The sequence below is a fragment of the Ursus maritimus genome, unplaced genomic scaffold (assembly GCF_017311325.1).
Source record: "Ursus maritimus isolate PB19 unplaced genomic scaffold, ASM1731132v1 scaffold_5, whole genome shotgun sequence".
Taxonomy (NCBI): domain Eukaryota; kingdom Metazoa; phylum Chordata; class Mammalia; order Carnivora; family Ursidae; genus Ursus; species Ursus maritimus.
This window is the reverse complement of record NW_024426663.1, coordinates 27082115-27101973: the sequence shown is the minus strand read 5'-3', so window position 1 is coordinate 27101973 and position 19859 is coordinate 27082115. Positions and strand designations below refer to the sequence as shown.

The 19859-nt window shown below is 39.3% G+C and overlaps 2 protein-coding genes across 6 annotated transcripts in view; one reads left to right on the top strand and one right to left on the bottom strand.

The window, feature by feature from the left end:
* Positions 1 to 54: 54 nt before the first annotated feature.
* DHFR (dihydrofolate reductase) lies at positions 55 to 17604 on the bottom strand. The gene is made up of 6 exons (XM_008711035.2): positions 17466 to 17604; positions 17051 to 17100; positions 14675 to 14780; positions 9413 to 9539; positions 8061 to 8176; positions 55 to 1388 (listed from the first exon to the last, which is right to left on the bottom strand). The coding sequence occupies exons 1-6, from the start codon at positions 17549 to 17551 to the stop codon at positions 1310 to 1312; spliced, it is 564 nt and encodes a 187-aa protein (XP_008709257.1). The 5' UTR covers positions 17552 to 17604; the 3' UTR covers positions 55 to 1309.
* MSH3 (mutS homolog 3) overlaps positions 17502 to 19859 on the top strand; it is a 187935-nt gene continuing 185577 nt past the window's right edge. For 4 of the 5 annotated variants that reach the window (XM_008711036.2, XM_040622135.1, XM_040622133.1 and 1 more), the window contains exon 1: positions 17502 to 18002. In XM_008711036.2, the coding sequence (XP_008709258.2) occupies positions 17502 to 18002 (501 nt within the window). The remainder of the gene's footprint in view (positions 18003 to 19859) is intronic. The other variant, XM_008711037.2, reaches the window with a different exon arrangement.

Here is a 19859-nt window from a genome sequence, read left to right as displayed (position 1 = left end):
TCAATTACTATCTTAATTGTTCATAAAAACAAACATACAGTGCTTCAAAAAATATCTAATCTCAATAGGCATATTTAATGCATAAAATAACACACCCAACTCTGATACTCTCGACTGTTTACAGCACACATTGTCCTACACATACTATACACACTTATTAAAAATTTTAGGTATTGTACACAATGTGCTTCTTTTATTCAGTAGTCTTTGGCATTTTCCTATCAGTATCTTATTCTTTTTAACTGCTACAGACCATGTTAAATTTTATAGACATATTGGTTGGTTATTTTCTTTATTGATTGTCACTTGGGCTGTTTCCAAGTTTTAAAAAAGTGGTGCAACAAATACTCTTGGGTCCATCTCTTTATTCAGGATTAATTTCTGGAAGTGGAAGCTCTGGGCCCAAACCCAGAATATTTTGAATTTTAATTGATATTGCTAACTTAAACTCTAAAAAGTTTGTATTAATTTACAAGGCATAAAATGCTATTTCTTTGGATACTTAACAGTCCACATCTTTGCTAACATGACGGGTAAAGTGTGTTTTAATTTTCATTTTTTAATTCAGTAAAGTTTAATTTAGTTTCTATCTTTGTAATTTTGGTTTCTAGCTTTATTCATTTTCAATTCATTCCCTTTTTAATTTCTAGTTTTAGCCATATGCTTGTTATTAGATTACTCTTTTTTTGTATAGAACAGGCTATTCTTCTGTCATTTTAACATCCTATGGACTCTCACTGAAGATCGGAAACAGAGTTTTTAGAGGTCTGAGACCTTCTCTTTTAACCTTCCAAAAGGTAGTGTCCTACCTGCCTCTTCACTATCCCTATGGAGCATATCAGAGTTCTCAACTTACCAGATTTCCTGTCTGAGTGATATGCATAGAGAACTCAAAGGTCCTATTTTGATCTAATTTTCTTTAAATATCTGAGTTCTAGCTCTTCTATTTATAATCCATTTCTGAACTTCGGACACATCTCTCTAGTCCTATCTTTGTAAGTCCTGATTTCAACTGATGCTATCGGGGGGCCGTCTCACGTAGGCTCTTGGTAGATATGCTACCCTAGGCAGGTGCTGGTCCTTGATGGCAACATACAGTTACAGTAAGAAATGTTCCACAAATGGTATCTGACGTGGCCTAGTTAAGATTAATCTTAACTATAGCCTAATTAAGATTAATAAAATCTCTTGCTTAGAAGTAATTATCGATCTAAAGTCAACAAGTCTTTTTTTCTAATATTAAAATATATAATTGTTTGGAGGGAAGGGGGAACAACTAATTTGAAATAAATCAGAAAACATCTTTGCATTAATCGTTCTTCTCATATACTTCAAATTTGTACTTAATGCCTTTCTCCTCCTGGACATCAGAAGGAACACCTGGGTATCTGTAAAAGAAAAATATGCATAATGTGTCAATTAAAAAGATAGCTTCCCTGACTCTCAGGCAAAAGGCATCAATAGTGCATAAGGTAAATAAAAGTTTTCCCTTCCTTTTGTTCTACACAATGGTAAGCCACTGTGAAATTGGGTATTATACAAGTACACTACACATGGGAACAGAAAGACACACTTTCAAACTGTATAGAAAGTTAGAAAACGAAAAGTGCAATTTCTCCTTTCCTTCTGACTCTTACTTCTTCTGTCCAAAACTAACCACTGTCAGCAGTTTCTCTTTTATCTTTCTACTACCAATCAGCTAGTATGAAATTGCTTAATAACATTTTGCAAATCTTACACTTGGTATCAAATTTCTCATGTGAGCAGAGGAAAAACAAAATACAACCTTCAGCTGCCTAGAACAGAACTGAAGTTATACGTCCTGCGTGGTGCTAGACTCTCCATTTCCCAGTGTGTGGCTTATTGCAATTCTTTTAGTGGCATCACTGTTCATCTGGGATTTTCTAACTCTCACTTAGCTCTGTGTTCCCTCCACCTTCCAATTCAAAACCCAGGCTGTCCTTTGGGTATATACCAAGAAATGGAATTGCTGGATCATATGGTAATTTTTTTTTAATTTTTGGAGGAATCTCCTTACTGTTTTCCATAGTAGCTCCACCATTTTACATTCCCACCAACACGTATAAGAGTTTCAACTTCTCTACCTCCTCACCAGCACTTGTTATCTCTTGGGGGTTTTTTCCATAATAAATCAGGATCTCAAAGAGATATATGCCCTGCCATATTCACTGCAGCCTAATTCACAACAGCTAAGCAACCTAAATGCCCATCAACAGATGAATGGATAAAGAAAATGTGGTCTATATATACAATAGAATATTATTCAGCCTCAAAAAAGAAGGAAATCCTGCTGCATGAAGCGACATGTTGAACTTGGAGGACATTAGGCTACGTGAAATAAGCTGGTCACAGAGGGACCAATACTGCAGTATCTAAAATGGTCACACCAATAAGAACAGAGAGTAGAAGGGTGGGTGACAGGGGTTGGGGGAAGGGGGAAACGGAGTTGTTGTTCAAAGGGAAGAAAGCCTGTTGTGCAAGATGATTAAGTTCTAGAAATGTACTGTGCAACAGTGTGCCTATAGCTAACAACACTGTATTTTATAATTAAAATTTTGTTGAGAGTAGATTTCATGTATTCTCACCGCAATAAATTTTTGCCCCCCTGAAAAAAACCCCCACCATCAGCAAAAAACACAAAACCAAGGTCCTCCGTTTGAAGGCAGTATTGACCACTCCTATCTCCAACCCAAATCTTGTACTTCCTCAGTATTGTGCGGGCTACATCCCCAATATGCTCCGGGTAGGGGGAGGAACACCTGCTTTTTTTTTTTTTTTTTTTTTTTTTTTTAAAGATTTTACGTATTTATTTGAGAAAGAGAGAGTGACAGAGATAGTGAGAGAGAGCACAAGAGGGAAGGACAGGGAGAAGCAGGCTTCCTGCTTAGCAAGGATCCTGATAATGGGGCTCGATCCCAGGACCTGGGACCATGACCCGAGCTGAAGGCAGACGCCTAACCAACTGAGCCACCCATGTGGCCCAGGAACACCTGCTTTACTCAGACTAGTGTTTGCCTCTGGTTCTGCTGTGTGACACTTAGTTTTCAACACAGGCTTTGTCCTTATGAATAATTCAGCACTGAGTTCATTAGATTAAGTGCTCTACAAATGTTACCCTTTAATATCATTAGTTTGTTTCATCCGTATATTTTGTAAACTCACTGCAGCAAGAATACAGGAAAAAATTAAATCTCTTTTGATATCCAATACAATGCTGAGTAATAACAGGTATTGAGCTTTTGTTGACTAATGAGAGGTGATGCCATGTGATATAAAATATAATTAGAGACAAAGTAACAGCATAATAATGTATAAGGAAATGAAAAAGCTGTTTTTTCTTGAAAAACTTACATTTCAGAGGAAGAAGCTATGTTTCTATTTACTAACCATTTTCTGAGCTGTTTCTGTTCCACTCTTAATAGCAATATAGCATTTTTCCTTTTTTAAAGAAATGATTTTATGAGGCCAACGTTTAACCGTAACTTTAGTTTCTTTGGAATGAGTCACCAGAAGTGACATTTGTGTGTGTGTGTGTAAAATTCTCAAGAGTATCAAGATTCTCAGTTAATAAGATAAAAGCAAAGTACCAAAATTATTTCTAAAACCATGAATAATAATAACTTAGAAATACTATGCTATTGGCTGGATATGGTCACTAGCCACCGTATTAATGTTAATCTGCTCTGTGAATCTGAAATTCATTTCTGCTTAACATTAATTTTACTTTTCACAATAGTCACATATTCAGTCCGTTTTAATAACGATCCTAACTACCCCACCACCATACTCCCCAACTGCCGAGGAGCCACATATGAACTCTGAGTTTAAGCCTAACAGGATTTGGAAATACCCCCTATTTGTTATGAATCACCCAGAAAGCGATCCCCCTCTAGAATCTTCAAGCAGTAAGGAGTCCGATGAATATGAAAAGACATAAGATCTGAAATGACAAAGCATCATGAGAATATTACAGAGATGATTTAATGTAAAGTCTAAGAAAGAGGTAAATAGAGTTCTTAAGACAGTTATCTATAAGAAACAACTCACAACTAGAATAAACTGAAGGCTCTATAGCAAGCACAGGCTCAGGAGACACACAAACAACATGAATAAGGATCCTGCTGAACGGTCAGGAAGTAATGGGAACAGAAGAGGAAACGTCAGCCAAAAACCTTCCTCGAGTTGTCCACTGATAATGGACATCTGTCCCAGCTCTGGAGCCAACTACTATTTCAAAGCCTCTTCTGGTCTTTATCCTCTTTGACTGTATGGTTACACGGAAGGTTGTTAACTAGAAGGAAAAACCTGTTTGGGGCTCATTAAGCAGAAAACTGCTGGTAGAAAATATTTGGGTCTGCTGGTTTGGATGGAGCCTAGTGTGAAATAGCCTGAGGCAGAAAGATTTCTTCCAGGCAAGATGAATGAGGGCAGAGCCTTAGAGGACAGGCTGGCATGGTGCTGTCATCAAAAAAGAAGAAAAAAGGAGTTGCACAGACAAGACCCATGGGGGAAAAAGGCAGACACAAAGTCAAACCTTACTTTGTTAAGACTAATTTCTGCTTTTACGTTTCTACCCCTTGCGGTTTCACCTAACTTCTAATTTTATTCTCTTCTCACTTTACAACAGTCCCCTCATCTTTATTTCCTTTTACTATTGCTTTTATTACCAGCAAGTATGGTGTTAATAAAAGGTAACTGTGTTTGAACTGAAACTTATGTAACCACAAGAGGCCCACTAATAGGGATAATGGGGTTCTAACCGAAGTGTAGCTGTGGGTGAAAGAAGAAGGGGGGCTAGAAAATAATTTCTGGACAGCAGGGAGCAATTCTAAGTTCCTCAGTATACAGAGATTTGGAGAGAAAGCAGCTCAAGAACTGAGCAACATTACAGATTTTCAGGGACAAGGTATATATTTCCTTTGTCTTTCAAGGTTTCCTTTTTCTCTACTTCATGAAAGACTGACCTACTCCAGATTTACCCTTAGGGGATTCCTTCCACCTCATGTTAAAGAGGCTGTTATTATGTTGGTACAGGCTTGAAAGTAAGATAACCATCAAATGATGTAATGAAAAAAGACTTTTCATTTTCTTTCATAGCCTTGCTTAGAATGTCCATTTTGGAGCAATTTCTTTGGATTTTGGCTTTGGATAGCAATTTCCTATCTGAATATACCCACAATTAACATTTTCTAGGGGCGCCTGGGTGGCACAGTCAGTTAAGCATTCAACTCTTGGTTTTTGGCTCAGGTCATGATCTCAGAGTCATGAGACAGAGCCCCATGTCGGGCTCCGTGTTGAGCGCGAAGTCTGCTTGGGATTCTCTTTCTCCCTCCGTCCCCCACAAATGTTAAAAAAGTTTTCTAAGACATTTAAAGAGGAACCAATACCAATCCTTCAAAAACTCTTCCAAAAAAAATAGAAGAGGAAAAAGACCATTTCCCAACTTATTCTGTGAGGCCGGCATTCTTCTGACACCGAAACCAGGTGAAGACATTACAGAAAAAGAAAAACTACAGACCAATATAAATGTAAAAATCCTCAACAAAATATTAGCAAACTGAATCCAGGAACATATAGAAAGGACTGTACATTACTACCAAATGGATTTATCCCAGAAATGCAAGAATAGTTTAACATGAAAATCAATGTAACATACCATATTAATAACCTTTTAAAGACAAAGACCATATGATTATCTCAATAGACTCAGAAAAAGCATTTGACAAAATCCAACACTTCCTCATGATAAAAATACTCAATGAGGTAGAAAAAGAAGAGATCTTCCTCAATGTGATAAATGGCATGTATGAAAAGCCCACAGCTAATACACTTAATGGTAAAAGACTGAATGCTTTCCCTTCAAGAGCAGGAGCAAGACAAGGACGTCTTACCCTTGCCACTTCTATTCATAACTGAACTGGAGGTTCTAGCCAGAGCAATTAGGTAGGAAAAAGAAATTTTAAAAATGCAGATTAGGAATAAGTAAAACTACCTCTATTTGTAAATGATATATCCTGCATATAGAAAATCCCAAGGCATTCACTAACATTAGAATAAATGAGTTCAGCAAGGTTGTAGGATACAAGATCAGTAAACAAAAATCTATTGTATATCTATGTATTCATTGTATATCTATGTATTACCAACGAACAAAATAAAATGAAAACAGCTCCATTTATAATAACATCAAAAAGAATAAAATACATAAGAATAAATTTAACAATGAAGTGCAATACTTGTATAGTGAAAGGTACAAAGCACTGCTGAAAGAAATTAAAGAAGACCTAAATAAGTAGAAAGACATTACACGTTCACAGTTTAGAAAAATAAGTACTGCTTAGATAGCAAAATTCTTCAAAGGGATCTCTATAGTAATGGTTTCATAACTCCGTGAATACACTAAAACCACTGAATTATATACTTTCAATGGGTGAATGGTGTGATGTGTGAATCATCACTCAGTAAAGATGTTAAATTTTTCATTTCTAAGAGCCAAGAGCCAGAATGGAAGTAAAATATTTTAAGTTATCAAGGATCCCAGAGGGTCAGTTTTGGAAAGAGGTCTGATGGAGAGCAATAGGATTTGGAAAGGGAAATTCACAAAGTAATTTTTTCTTTTTGTTAGCAGCAAAGATAGGAACGAGGGACAGCAGAGATCAATATTCACATAATGTGAGAATCAGCAACCTAAGCAGTATAAGAAAAAATATAGAAGATGTGACAAAGAAATACAACTTTTTTCATAAATACATACAAAATCAGTAGGTGTGATTTTTCTGCGGGGTCACCTTGGGAGACTAAGCAAAAGCCTGTACTTTAGCTGTTTAGAAAACTTTTAGAGTTCTTAAAATTTTCAGTTTTCTTTAGAGCTAGTTAAAAGCCCAAGGAAATCAGTCCACACTTTATTAGATTCTTGATTATTACCTATTACTCTATAGACTATTACTTTAAAGCTTGGCCATCCACTTATTCAGACTTGACTCTGAATGTTCTTTTAGGAGGTATTTCCCAAAACAATCTCACACTTAATTATGACTGGATTTAACTGAGAATATTTGAAAGAATGTGTTAAAACCTAGTCTGAAAGTGTGGATACAATTAATCTTTAACTTTCCATAGCCAAGAGCTGAAAAGTGCTTTTTAAATTTTTTTTAAATTGAAGTATGAAAAGTGCTTTTAAACTAAAATGCTAGTTTTCAAAATCAGGGAGTTTCATGCTAAAATCACAACTCCAGTAAAACAAGTATAACTTCTTTCGATCTTCACCACTGCTCTCCAAATCCCTTACTCCTTCACCTCAACACTCGCAGCCAGCTGGTCTCCCAGCTTCACTCTTGTCCACTCTTGTCCCCTCCCGTCCCTTCACAAACAGCTGGAGCAATACCACGCTTTCTCTATTCAAACCCTCTAAACCTGCATCTAGTCTGACCCCTTCTGGCCTCCTCCTTGCTTACAGTGCTCACAGTGGCTTTCAGGGTCACGGAACACACCATGCTTGTTCCTGCCGTCTGGTGTCTACACTATTTCTGGTTTCTGGAATGCTCTTGTTGCTCTTTGCATGGCTGGCTTCTTGCCATTTAGATTTCAGCATAGATACCATTCTTCAGAGAGGACTTCTCAGACAATACAGTATTTAACACGTCACAATATTTCAATTCTCCATACAGCACTGTTTATCACTTTAGCACTGTTTAGGCACTGTTTATCATTTGCTCCCTTCCTCCTCTATTACAAAGAATCTAATCTTGGAGAGCAGTGATAGCACATCTGTCTTGGTAAGCACTGTTTCCCCAGTGCCTAAGACATTGTCTGATGCTAAGCACAGATTTCGTAGAATGAACTACTCTCTAGATTTCAGCAAGACGATTAAAACATAAACATTACCAAGTTTGTTAAAGCAGATTTCCAAAAATTCCTAAAGTATTTGTCTACAAAAAACATAACTACTCCAAATTCAATATGAAGAGTATTACTCTTTTTATAATTCTTAAGCAGGAAATCCAAAAGTGCTTCAGACAAATTAGTAACATTTTACTTACTCTGGCAGAAGTTTGTATTTGTCCAAATCAATTTCTGGAAAAAATGTGTCACTTTCAAATTCCTGCATAATCCTTGTCACAAATAGTCTAAGATGGCCTGGTTTGTTCATGGCTTCCTTTGAAAAAACACAATAGGCATCAATTTCCTAATTTATCTGTCAAAAGAAATAGAAACTCTAAGATTTCTGTTTAATTATACAGTCGAGTTTGTACTAGATATTAGAGACACGCTACATAACTTGTTAACTCCAAAGCCTACTACTTAAATATCCTATTCTTTACTTTGAGGTCCAGCAAAGTATGTCTTAGTTATTTTGAGAATGGGACTAATCATTATCAGTAATTATGAGAGTTGAGTTTAAATGTTCTCTAGGCCTTTTAGAAAACATGGAGTTGTTCCTTTGGCCACATATATGTGAATCTACAAGAAAAGTGATATTGGGGACATCAAGGGAAGGGCACTGTTCCAAAAGGAATGCCCCACAAATGCTACCATTGCAAAACTGGGAGAGTCTCCAAGGGTACCGCATGCTGTTGGCACTGTTGTAAACAAACCACTGAAGGGCACGATTCTTGCCAAGAGACCTAATGTACATATTCAGCATATTAAGCACTCAAGAGCTGAGAGAACTTCCTGAAGTGTGTGAAAGAAAACGATCAGGTAAAGAAGGAAGCCCACGAGAAAGGTACGTGGGTTCAACTGAAGCACCAGCCTGCCACACCCAGGGACACACACTTTGTGGGAACCAGCGGAATGGAGCCTGAGCTGCTGGAACCCACTCCCTATAAATTCATGGCATGATAACTGTAAAAAAAAAAAAAAAAAAAAGAGTAAGGGTATTTTCTCTTTTACCTGTTTTTCCTTATATTATGAAATCATATACTTTTCCCATGCTCTCATATTATATAAAAATTAAGGGAAAGTTTTCTGCTTTTAACAAATTCATATATATCTAGTCAGTATACAGCAACTGAGAGCCCCATCCCTTTATCAATGAGGACATACATATCCTTAATAAAAGGGAATAATTCAGTAAATCAAGGCACATCCAGGGAGTAGAAAACAGTGCAATGCAAGAATGATTCTAAGAGAAGGATTTAGAATGTTTTTAAATTAGAAACATCAACTATTTTGAATTGAAAATAAACTGGAACAGGCTTAAAAACTCACTTTTATATTTTTATTTAGTTTTCATGATAGTATCTAAAATGAATAATTCAAATTGACAATATGTCTAGCTAACAGTGGGGATAATATGCTCCCTTTGCTCACGGCTTAATTTTTTTAAAGTTCAGATGGCAGGGAAGCTGAAGGGAAGTGGGGTAGAACATTTCCTTATAATTTTACTTACCTTATAAACAGAACTGCCTCCCACTATCCAAACCATGTCCACTTTATTTGCTAATTCTGGTTGCTCAATAAGTTTTAAGGCATCATCCAGACTTTTGCCAAGAAAATGAGCTCCTTGTGGAGGTTCCCTGAGGTTAAAAAAATTATAAATAATTTCTATAAAACCTACTCATTAGTCAATTAATTATAAAACGAAAATCATCATAAATATGAATCCTTTCCACAAAAAACACTTTTACATCAATATGACCTATGACCGATAATTGAAACCACATTTGTGTACGTAGGGTCCACAATAAATCAAAAAACAGAAACACTTCTGGTATCTTGTGATATTTATGGTGGAAGAAAATCACAAGAGTAGTTGTCTCTGGAGGGATGGGGTTAAAGATTCACTGGGAAGAATCTTTAAGGGAACTTTTGAAGGGTTATGGTTATGTTCTTTATGTTTCATGTGAGATTATATAGGTGCATACATTTGTCAAAACTTAGCAAAAGTACATTTTAGACTTGTACATTTCACTGTATATATTCATTTCAAAAGAATAAAGCTAATGAAATATTGAACCTTAGTTAATCATATGTATGCTAAAGTATTTAAGGGAAAACACACTAACGTCTACAAGTTACTCTGAAATGCGTGAAAAAAACAAGACCAATTGATGTATGGATGGATGGTAAAACAAGCATAGCAAAATGGTCACGGTAGAATGTATGTGGTGAGTATACAGGTGTTTACTGTAAGGTTCTTTTCTGTATGTTTGAAAGGTTCATTATAAAACGTCAGAAAGAGTAGTCTGTTTGAACGACTGTAGTATGGAATGATTTTTTTTTCTTTTTCTTTTTTTTAGAGAGAGTGCACTCATGAGTGTGGGGGTGAGGGGTTGGGGCAGAGGAAGAGGGAGAGAGAGAATCTTAGGCAGGCTTGAAGCTCAGATCAGAGCCTGATGTGGGGCTCGATCTCATGACCCTGAGCCAAAATCAAGGATCAGATGCTCAACCGACTGAGCCACCCAGGAGACCCTGGAATGATTTTCAAACTCTTAACATGTGATGAATGGGGAATGAGTAAAAGATTTTTCATGTTTCAAACATGTACAGATGGATGAAGTATTAATAAATGAGCACGTTATTTTTTGTAATTAAAAATCCAAAGGAGGGGCACCTGGGTGGCTCAGTTGGTTAAGCATCCAAATGTCTGACTCTTGATTTCAACTCAGGTCATGACCTCAGGGTTGTGGGATCAAGCCCTGCATTGGACTCTGTACTGGGCATGAAGCCTACTTGGGATTCTCTCTCCTCCTCTGCCCCCCACTGCCCCAATAAATTTAAAAAAATCCAAAGGAGGAAAAGTTAATTAATTTCAGGATTAGATCTTCAGCTTAATCTCTTCCTATCTCCACACCTATTTTTTTGGGGTGGTTGTTGGTGGGGGGAGGGCTCTAATTCCCTTTATAAATGAAGAAACATTAGAATTTGGCTTCCACTGTAATTAGAGAACAGAAATTATAATTCAATGTCAAGTTCTTAGACTGATGCTTTAAAAAATTATATAACTGCTTTTGAACTGCTAGTTATAACAATGATTAATCAAGAGCTAATGGAGACTATTCATTCTCTCGGCTGCCTCCTCCCTCACCTCCTTGACAGATATTTTACTTATTTCATTCTTTGTCATCTCTAAAGGAGTTAAGAGCACAAAGAACATATTTTGACTAAAAGCTAGAAATGATATGGAGGCCAGGGTGAGGTTAAGTGAGCCAAGGGATTCTCTTAAGACTTCAGGGCAGCTCAGCGACTAGGCTGGATGAGGCTGTGTAGGGGCAGAACTGAGTAAGAAACAGATTTAAACTTGGGGAGAAGATATTCTAGCTAATAAAGTCTAGAATGCCTGAAATTGAGTCAAGGTGGTTTTAGCAATGGAGGATGCTAAAATCAGGAATGATGACAGGAGTTAGGGTAAAATGGAAAATTGTGACTTAGGAACTGAGATATGAGGAGAACTGGAAGAGGCGTCCTAGGAGTTGTTGGGTTATAGCAAAATAAATTAGAAGGTGGTATAAATGGTTGGTGTGGACTTCAAATTAACAGGGTAAACACTTTGTGTAGGTTGTGGAACAATGGCTTGAAATGGTGCAAGCGCTTAAGGGGAAGACTACTTCTTTGCCCTTTTGTAGTGAGTCTGGAAGAGGAAAACAAAGGATTTGTTTCACATTTTAGTTATCACAGACATGGAGGAAATGCTTCTGCAAAATGTTTCTATTTAGCAGTTTAGGAATAAGTTTCACAGGAAACCCTTGATTCAAGATGGGTAGAAAAAATAAGCAAAGAGTTGAGCCAATGTTTGAGCTCATTAGCCCACAGTGTTCATTGTGTGAAAGCACAAATCCTAGAAACTAACACAGTAAACAGAATATAGCAAGCACTCAATATTGTGACTTATTTCATTGCTAAATTTCCCCCTATATGTATCTCAAGCTAACAGAGATTGCATTCCCTGACAAGAGAGAGTTGGTATGTGGTTGTATACAGTCAAGAAATGTGGACACGCTTGATATCTTGTTCCAAATTTAAGAAAGAGTCTTGAATTCTCTGAGAGTTGGCATGAGGATTAAGAGAAAGATAATACACATCATAGGCACTCCAGTGATACTTCCATCCTTCTCTCTCTCTCTTTTTTTTTAAAGATTCTATTTATTTGAGAGAGAGAGAGAGAAAGAGCAGGGGGAGGGATGGAGAGAGAGGGAGAAGCAATGCAGGGCTCGATCCCAGGACTCTGGGATCATGACCTGAGCAGAAGGCAGACGCTTAACCAACTAAGCCACTCAGGGGCCCCTCTAGCCTTCTCTTTAAAAGCCCTGTTCAAAAGAGGCTGCTTTTTACCTGATGGATAGTTACAGTAGAAAGAAAACATGTAACATTTATTCAGTGCCCAGTTGCTGTCCCAAATAGTGGGATCAGGGAGTGCTTTACATGCATCACACTACTTAATGTGACCAGCAGTCCTATGTAAGTACTTTTATTCTTCTTTATAGATGATATTGAGGCTGAGAAGTTAAGTAGCCAGTGGTTACAGAGCCTTTTGTTTCTGGCTTTTTTCACTCAGCATACTGTTTTCAAACTTTATCCATGTTATAGCATATATCTGTTCTTCTTTTTATTGTGGAATAATATTCCATTGTATGGATATAGGCTACTTTGTTTATCCATTCATCAGTTGATGGACATCTGGGATGTTTCTACTTTTTGGCTATTATGTATGGCTGCTATGAACATTTGTTGTTGTGTGGTCATATGTTTTTATTTTTCCTTCATTTCATAAACCAAGAGGTAGAACTGCTGGGTCATATGATAACTCTATGTTTAACATTTTGAGAAAATGTCAATCTGTTTTTCAAATGTGGCTGCATAATATTTCAAGCCAAAACTTGATTGTCTAGATAGCTTTGGAAAAGCATTTTCTCCCTACCCTTTAAGGAACTAGTTAACTAAAATAATTAGTATCTGGCAGCAAATTTTGGGATTACCTTAAGGATTCAGTTTTGTCTTACTTAGGAGGGCAGTGGTGAAAAATTGAGTATTTCTGAAAGATTGCTATAAACGAGTTATGGTGATTACATGAGTAAATCTGGCACTGTCTGGCACACAGCAGATGCTCAGGTTATGTGTGTAATTGACCCTCAAGTAGGGAACCAGAAGGAAGGGCAAAAAATAAATTCTAAGACGTTTTCGTAACTGATATCCTTATTTCCTTGATAATAAGGACTTTTGAAATTTTCTGCCTTAAAAAAAAACAAGCAAAACACAGCAACGAATGTTATATATAAACACATAAGAAAACAACCAAACACAATTACATACACCACAGGGGGGTTATAAAGAAGAAATTAGACTCATCATTTAAGGAGATTTGCCGGCTCAACTGAGTATGTCCCCCACTGAGATTTCTTTATGTTTGTTTTAGCTCAAGCTAGCCATAAATAAACTTGAGTAGTGTTCAAGAATATGTTACTAAAGAGTCTCTGAGAATGGCAATACAGTCTGTGAATTTGGATTCTACCAAGTAAAGAGATAATCAGAATATCTTAGCAACCAAAGGAGAACAGTATGAAGACTGAGGCGGATGGCAAGATGCACATCAACATATTCTTCATCACCCAAAGGTGCTCAATGCAAATATTCTGGTAGACTTTCTTTCACGTTTTTACCTATGCCATTCTAGGAGGGATTTGGGAGAAAATCTATACAAGCCTGAACCCCCTTAGCCTATGGTTTTTTCCTTCCCATGATGTGATGGTCTCTGAGGTGTTCACTTGGTTGGGCTATAGTCCTTGTTTATTCAGACACCAATCTAGGTGTTGGTGTGAAGGTATATTATAGAAGTGATTAAAGTTGATAATTAGATGCCTTCAATCTGGTGGGCTGGATTCAATCAGTTTTAAGTCCTTAAGAGCAGATCTGGGCTTCCCTGAAGAAGAAATTTTACCTGCAGTCAGCAACTTCAGCCCTGATGGAAAGTTCCAGCGTGCCCTTCCCGATGGCCTGCCCCACAGAGTTTTGGACTTGTCTAGCCAGCACCCACAAATGTGTAAGCTAATTCCTTGCAATGAAGTCCCCAGGGCATTTGCAAGCATCAGCAACTATCTACTCCAATGTTAGACTGGAGGACAGGAAAATTCCTAGCAGAGGTCAAGTGGAGACACTCCTTTCTCTCTAGGATCCCTAGGTTGACTTCACCTCAATACTTTCAAATTTTTTACCTGTAGACACTGGGTAAAGAATACAGGTATAAAATATTATTTGGGTGTTGTGGTAAACTAGGAATACGGCACAAGATTATGACTGATTTTTAGCCCATTCTAAAATTTCTATCTTATTACATTGAGGGCAGGGTCCAGAAAGGGGATAAACCACTTAATCTTGGCAAATCCCAAAACATATGTGAAACTAGAAAAAAATTATTAACTATATTGTACGAATGATACTTGAGCCTACTGAGTAACAGTTTAAGGAAACTGGCAAATATGTTACCACAGTGAGATTTAATCTAACTTTTCACAGTGATGAAATCAATCCCTTAAGTAGCAGAGTGAGTTACTGTCATGTGGGATAAATAACTGCTTACTCATTTTCTGTAAATCATCTTTATGATATTAGGAAGCTTGATCAATAATGCTGTATTTAAATTATTTTGTCATACACTGACCTCCACCATAACAGATGGAACATGATTTTCTTGTGGTGAATTTGTTATAGTACTTACTTGAGGTCTCTGCTGAGAACTAAATTAATTCTGTCCTTTAAAGGTCGATTCTTCTCAGGAATAGAGAACCATGTCTTCCTACCCATAATCACCAAATTCTGTTTCCCTAGAAAAATCACATAAAAAGAATATTTTGGGAGTATATATATTTTCATATATTCACACATATATAGAGAGAGATGATTGTCATAGTGACATCTAGTGGATCTGCATTAAAAATTGAAATTTAAAACAGGCTTACTAAAATTTACATTTATCACCATTTCCTAAATATAGTAACTATTTTCCCCTATGGTGTTATCCAATACATATACAATATTTAGTTTTAATCAACTGCAATCATGTATAATAGTGAAGAGCCAAGATTCTGGGGTAAAGTGCTCAAGTTCAGTGTATTCAGTCATCTACTAGACAAGTCATATTAATCTTCTGTGTCTTACTTTCCTTAATAATAAAATGGAGATAACAGTAGTTCCTACTTCTAGGGTTACTGTGGGGATTGAGGACTTAGAAGATCTAATAAGTCCTACTTAACTGTTTGATCTGATAGTATTATTCATATTTATATACTTTGTAGATTTATATTAATAGTCATACTTTTAAAGATAAGTGCTTAATATTCCACTCTAAATTAAAGAGCTAAACACTTTCAATTGTGCTTCTATCTTTCAAGTATAATGCTTCTATAGAAACTTTATTATACACAAAGCTTCCATTTTTGGCTTAATTACTTAGGAAAAAATCTTGGGAGTCAGATATCTGGATCAAAGGAATATACACATTTCTATAATTCTTGATATGTTCTGAGAGGCTATCAAAAGACGTGCATGTGTCTGTTTTAAAGAATCATCATTAGTTTGATTTTATTTTAATAAAAATACTAACATTTACAAAATACAAGTAGTAAGGCTAAGCATTTTTCTGTATTTTGCTTCATTACTCATAACCATATATTACCTCCGAATGTTAAGAAAAGTTTTTTCCTCAAAGAATTAAAACCCCAATTATTCATGGTGCCCCCTATGCACTATATCTTCAGACAGAGCTTTAGGTGTTAGTAAGGAGATATCAATTATCAAAAACAACACAGCCATTAGGTGAGGAATTCTGATGAGAGAAATGGTACAGACCTGGCCTAACAACTAAGGTGAACGTGAGAAGTGAAACGCACAGGGAGACATTGCGGGGGCGGGGGGGGGGGGAAGCAAAAGAAAAAGGCAAAAAAGTCAAAACACCTTTGGTACCCTTCCATCCACTCATCCAAGAAGTACTGTATTTACTGAAAACCAGCAAACAGGCCAGGCGTTGAATGCTTTTCCTATTACTAGACCATACTTCGGATTTTAAGGAGTGGTTCATGTCAATTCCTTAAGCTTCAAGCTATTGCTACCTTGTCTCTACCAGTAACCCAAGCGCCAGGTCCAAGGGCGCTGTCCTGTTAAAGTTATGCTGCATCTGCTTCTGACTTACTATCTCCCTTTTACTCTGCTAGTCCTTCTCCTATGACCAAACACATACACTGTCTCTTAAGTTTTATTTATTTATTTTTAAAGATTTTATTTATTTATTTGACAGAGAGAGAGACAGTGAGAGAGGGAACATAAGCAGGGGGAGTGGGAGAGGGAGAAGCAGGCTTCCCACGGAGCAGGGAGCCCAATGCGGGGCTAGATCCCAGAACGCCAGGATCATGACCTGAACCAAAGGCAGATGCTTAAGGACTGAGCCACTCAGGTGCCCCATGTCTCTTAGGTTTTAAACGGGTATTCCACCACCACATTCTTTTCCTTGGTTGTCCTCTTCTCTCCAGTGGCTCAACTCCTCCACTTCCCTGTACCTGAAATTATCCTGGATATCCCACAAAACCTCCAAACCTCAAAATTATCACTATTACAACTGCACACTATTCTCCACCCCACCCAGGATTATTCGACTGTCATCCAACTGAGTATCTGAGAGTTCATCTGGATCCCTTCCTGCATCCCCTTCACCTGCCTTATCTCCACATCCAGTATCATGGAACTGTTTTCTGTACTTTTCTCCTCTCCACTGCCCTCCTTAAGGCCCTGAGATTTCCTGCAGGGGCTATGGCAAAGGCCTCCTCTTATATCCTTTTCGTGTTCTAATCTTTACCTAAACCTGCAGCTAGGTAGCTGCTAATTCTGCCCATACCTCAACTGTACGCCTGCACACATAAAATTTCCAAGAACTTTTTTTTTTTTTAAAGGTGTGACAAACCGTGGGAATTGCATACAAATGAGTAGTAAGACAAAAAGGTCCCAGATTAACACGCACAACCTTTCATTTAAGTAAAATCTGTACTGGTAAGCTTACTCAGCAAGTTTCCCAAACCTCAATCTCCTAAAAATCCCACATTACCTTCTACTGAGGAGGTTGTGGTCATTCTTTGGAAAAACTTGAATTCATTCCTACAAGTTAGACAAACAGCGTTACTCAGAACATTCTCCCGCGGGCTCTAGCTCTAACGCGACCCACAGACACTGCGCTGGGGAGGTGGAGTGGGGGTCTCTGGGACCGGGACGTTGTTCTGAGGCGGGGCCCCGCGAGGGAAAAGTCCTCGCCGGGCAGCAGGAGCAGGACGGAAATCAATAACTTGGCCTCCTGGCTCCTGATGGCGGATGTAAGCCCAGGCCCAGCTCCCGTCAGCTCGGGTCCCAAGTCCGACCCCCTCCTCCCGCCGCCAAGTGTCTGCGCGACCCCGCCCTAGTGCCGCGATCAAAGGCAGCCCGCGCCAGCTCCCCCAAACGCAATCTATCCCCTACCCGGCAGGTACCTGAGCGGGGGCCAGGGCAGGTCCCCGTTCTTGCCGATGCCCATGTTCTGGGACACAGCGGCTATGCAGTTTAGCGTACGAACCATGACAGCAGCTGCGAACACCTCCCAAGCTCACCAAACCGGGATTTCCCCCAGCGAGCTTGGCGCGAAATTGCAGCCACCCCGCCTCCTCGATCTTATTTGTGCAGCCGAGACTCCGCCCCCCATCCCGGCGCACTGCAGGGTCGTGACGTGCTCGCGCCCGCAGACGCCGGGGACTTGCGGCCGCGGGCTCGCGCTCCCGGCTGGGCCCTGCACGGGTGGTGTCACTCTGCGCCCTGCGATGTCGAGCCGGAAGCTTGCCTCTGGTCGTGCCGCTGCCAGCGGCCCAGCCCCTGCAGGGCAAGCGGTTTTGAGCCGATTCTTCCAGTCAACGGGAAGCCTGAATTCTACCTCCTGCCCGACGGGTGCAGCCGAGAAGGCCAACCCTGACCCTGACTCTGACTCCGCAGCGCCCCTAGCGTCCACCTTCCCTCCTCAGTTGCCGCCGCACGTGGTGGGTTTGGTCCAAGACGGGGCGGGGCCAGCGGGGAGATGGGGCAGGGCAAGATGGGCGGGAACGGTGCTTCTGGGTAGAGCGGAAGGAGGCAGGGACAGTCCGCGAGAATCGGCGAGATGAGCGGACCAGAAGAGATAGGGGAGGGGCTCAGAAAGGAGAAGGCGGGAAAAGCCAGGCCGGCCTCCGTCCTGGGCGCGGTTAAAACGTTGCAGTTTCCACTTGTATTACAACACACTTGAGGCCAAAATCACGCAGGTTCTTAATGGCTGACCCGAAACAGGAACTCAGGTCTCCTGACCTCCGTTCTGATGAGGGTGGGGGCTTGTGGGCATTCTACGTCCCCGCCTTTTTTTTTTTTTTTAAAAATCTGGATTGAAAGTATTTACCTGATTTATATATGCTTGGTTAGGTGACTGGAAGAAAATTGCCGCTAAGTCTCTAGTTTTTAAGCATGCAGCAAGCCGTGATTAATATTTCAAGCGACTAGGGTAAAAGCAGTCATACTGTGCAGTTCCTCAGTGACTACCCTTGTAGTTCAGATTGTAAAATTTGATAACAGTTGGTCTGGATTAAGTTTAAAGTGGTGCAGATGTGAATGGTTAGTCATTGAAACCTTTCTGTTGCTTGCCACCGTTCAACTGAGTAAAATTAGTTTGTTTTTACCAGGGACACTGCCATCTGGGAAAGTCTAAGGTTGAGCCCTCACTGGGGCTCCCTGGTACAATATTTTTTAAACTGAGGATGTGTTGGGTCGCCTGGGTGGCTCACTTGATTAAGCGTCTTCTTTTTTTTTTTTTTAAAGATTTTATTTATTTATGTGACAGAGAGACAGCCAGCGAGAGAGGGAACACAGCAGGGGAGTGGGAGAGGAAGAAGCAGGCTCCCAGCGGAGGAGCCCGATGTGGGACTCGATCCCGGAACGCCAGGATCATGCCCGGAGCCAAAGGCTAGACGCTTAAGGACTGCACTACCCAGGCGCCCCCGATTAAGCGTCTTCTTAAGCCTGCTTCTCCCTCTGCCTGCTGGCTGCTCCCGCTGCTTTTGAACTCTCTGACAAATAAATAAAATATTTAAAAAACCCACACAACTGTGGAAAGGGATTGCAGACTGTTAGCCACCCTCCAAGTTTTAATATGGATGACAGCTTAGCTATGTCAAAGTCTTGCTCCCTTCATTTATATTTCTTCCACAGAGTGATTTCTCCTCTCCTGTTTTTGATTTTTAAAAAAGATTTTATTTATTTGAGAGAGAACACAAGTGGGGGGGGGTTAGGGTAGAGGGAGAAGCAGACTCCTGGAGGAGCAGGGAGCCTGATAAACTCGATCCCAGGACCCTGGGATCATGCCCTATGCTGAAGGCAGACCCTTAACCGACTGAACCACCCGGGCACCCTTACACTTCCCGTTTAGAGGGTATTCTGTGAAGGACTTAATTATTGACAGGATTCCTGCCAGTACATAGTTTATAATCTTGTGGTATTTTTGGTGGTGAACATAAGCCAAGTTTGAACATGAAACAGTTAAATTACAATTAACATTAACATTTCAAAAATGATAGTGTTCTTTTATTATGTATCTAATTTCACCTTTCCTAAATGAATATTTTTTTAAAAGGTATTTTATTTAACATGGGTAAGTAGGGTGACTCAGGTTTTAGAATCTGAGATAGGTAAAGGCTGATTGAGTAAAGAAAGGTGTTAGCCTTGGTTCTGATTAGTGCCAGCAGGGCTTGAAGTGCTGAGGCTCATGACCTCCAGTCTGCACCTTGTCTTTCATGACAGTAAGGAGAATTTACGTAGAGGTCTTTTAGGGCGAAGGTAGATGATTCCAAAAAGAGTGGATGGCAAGCACCTTG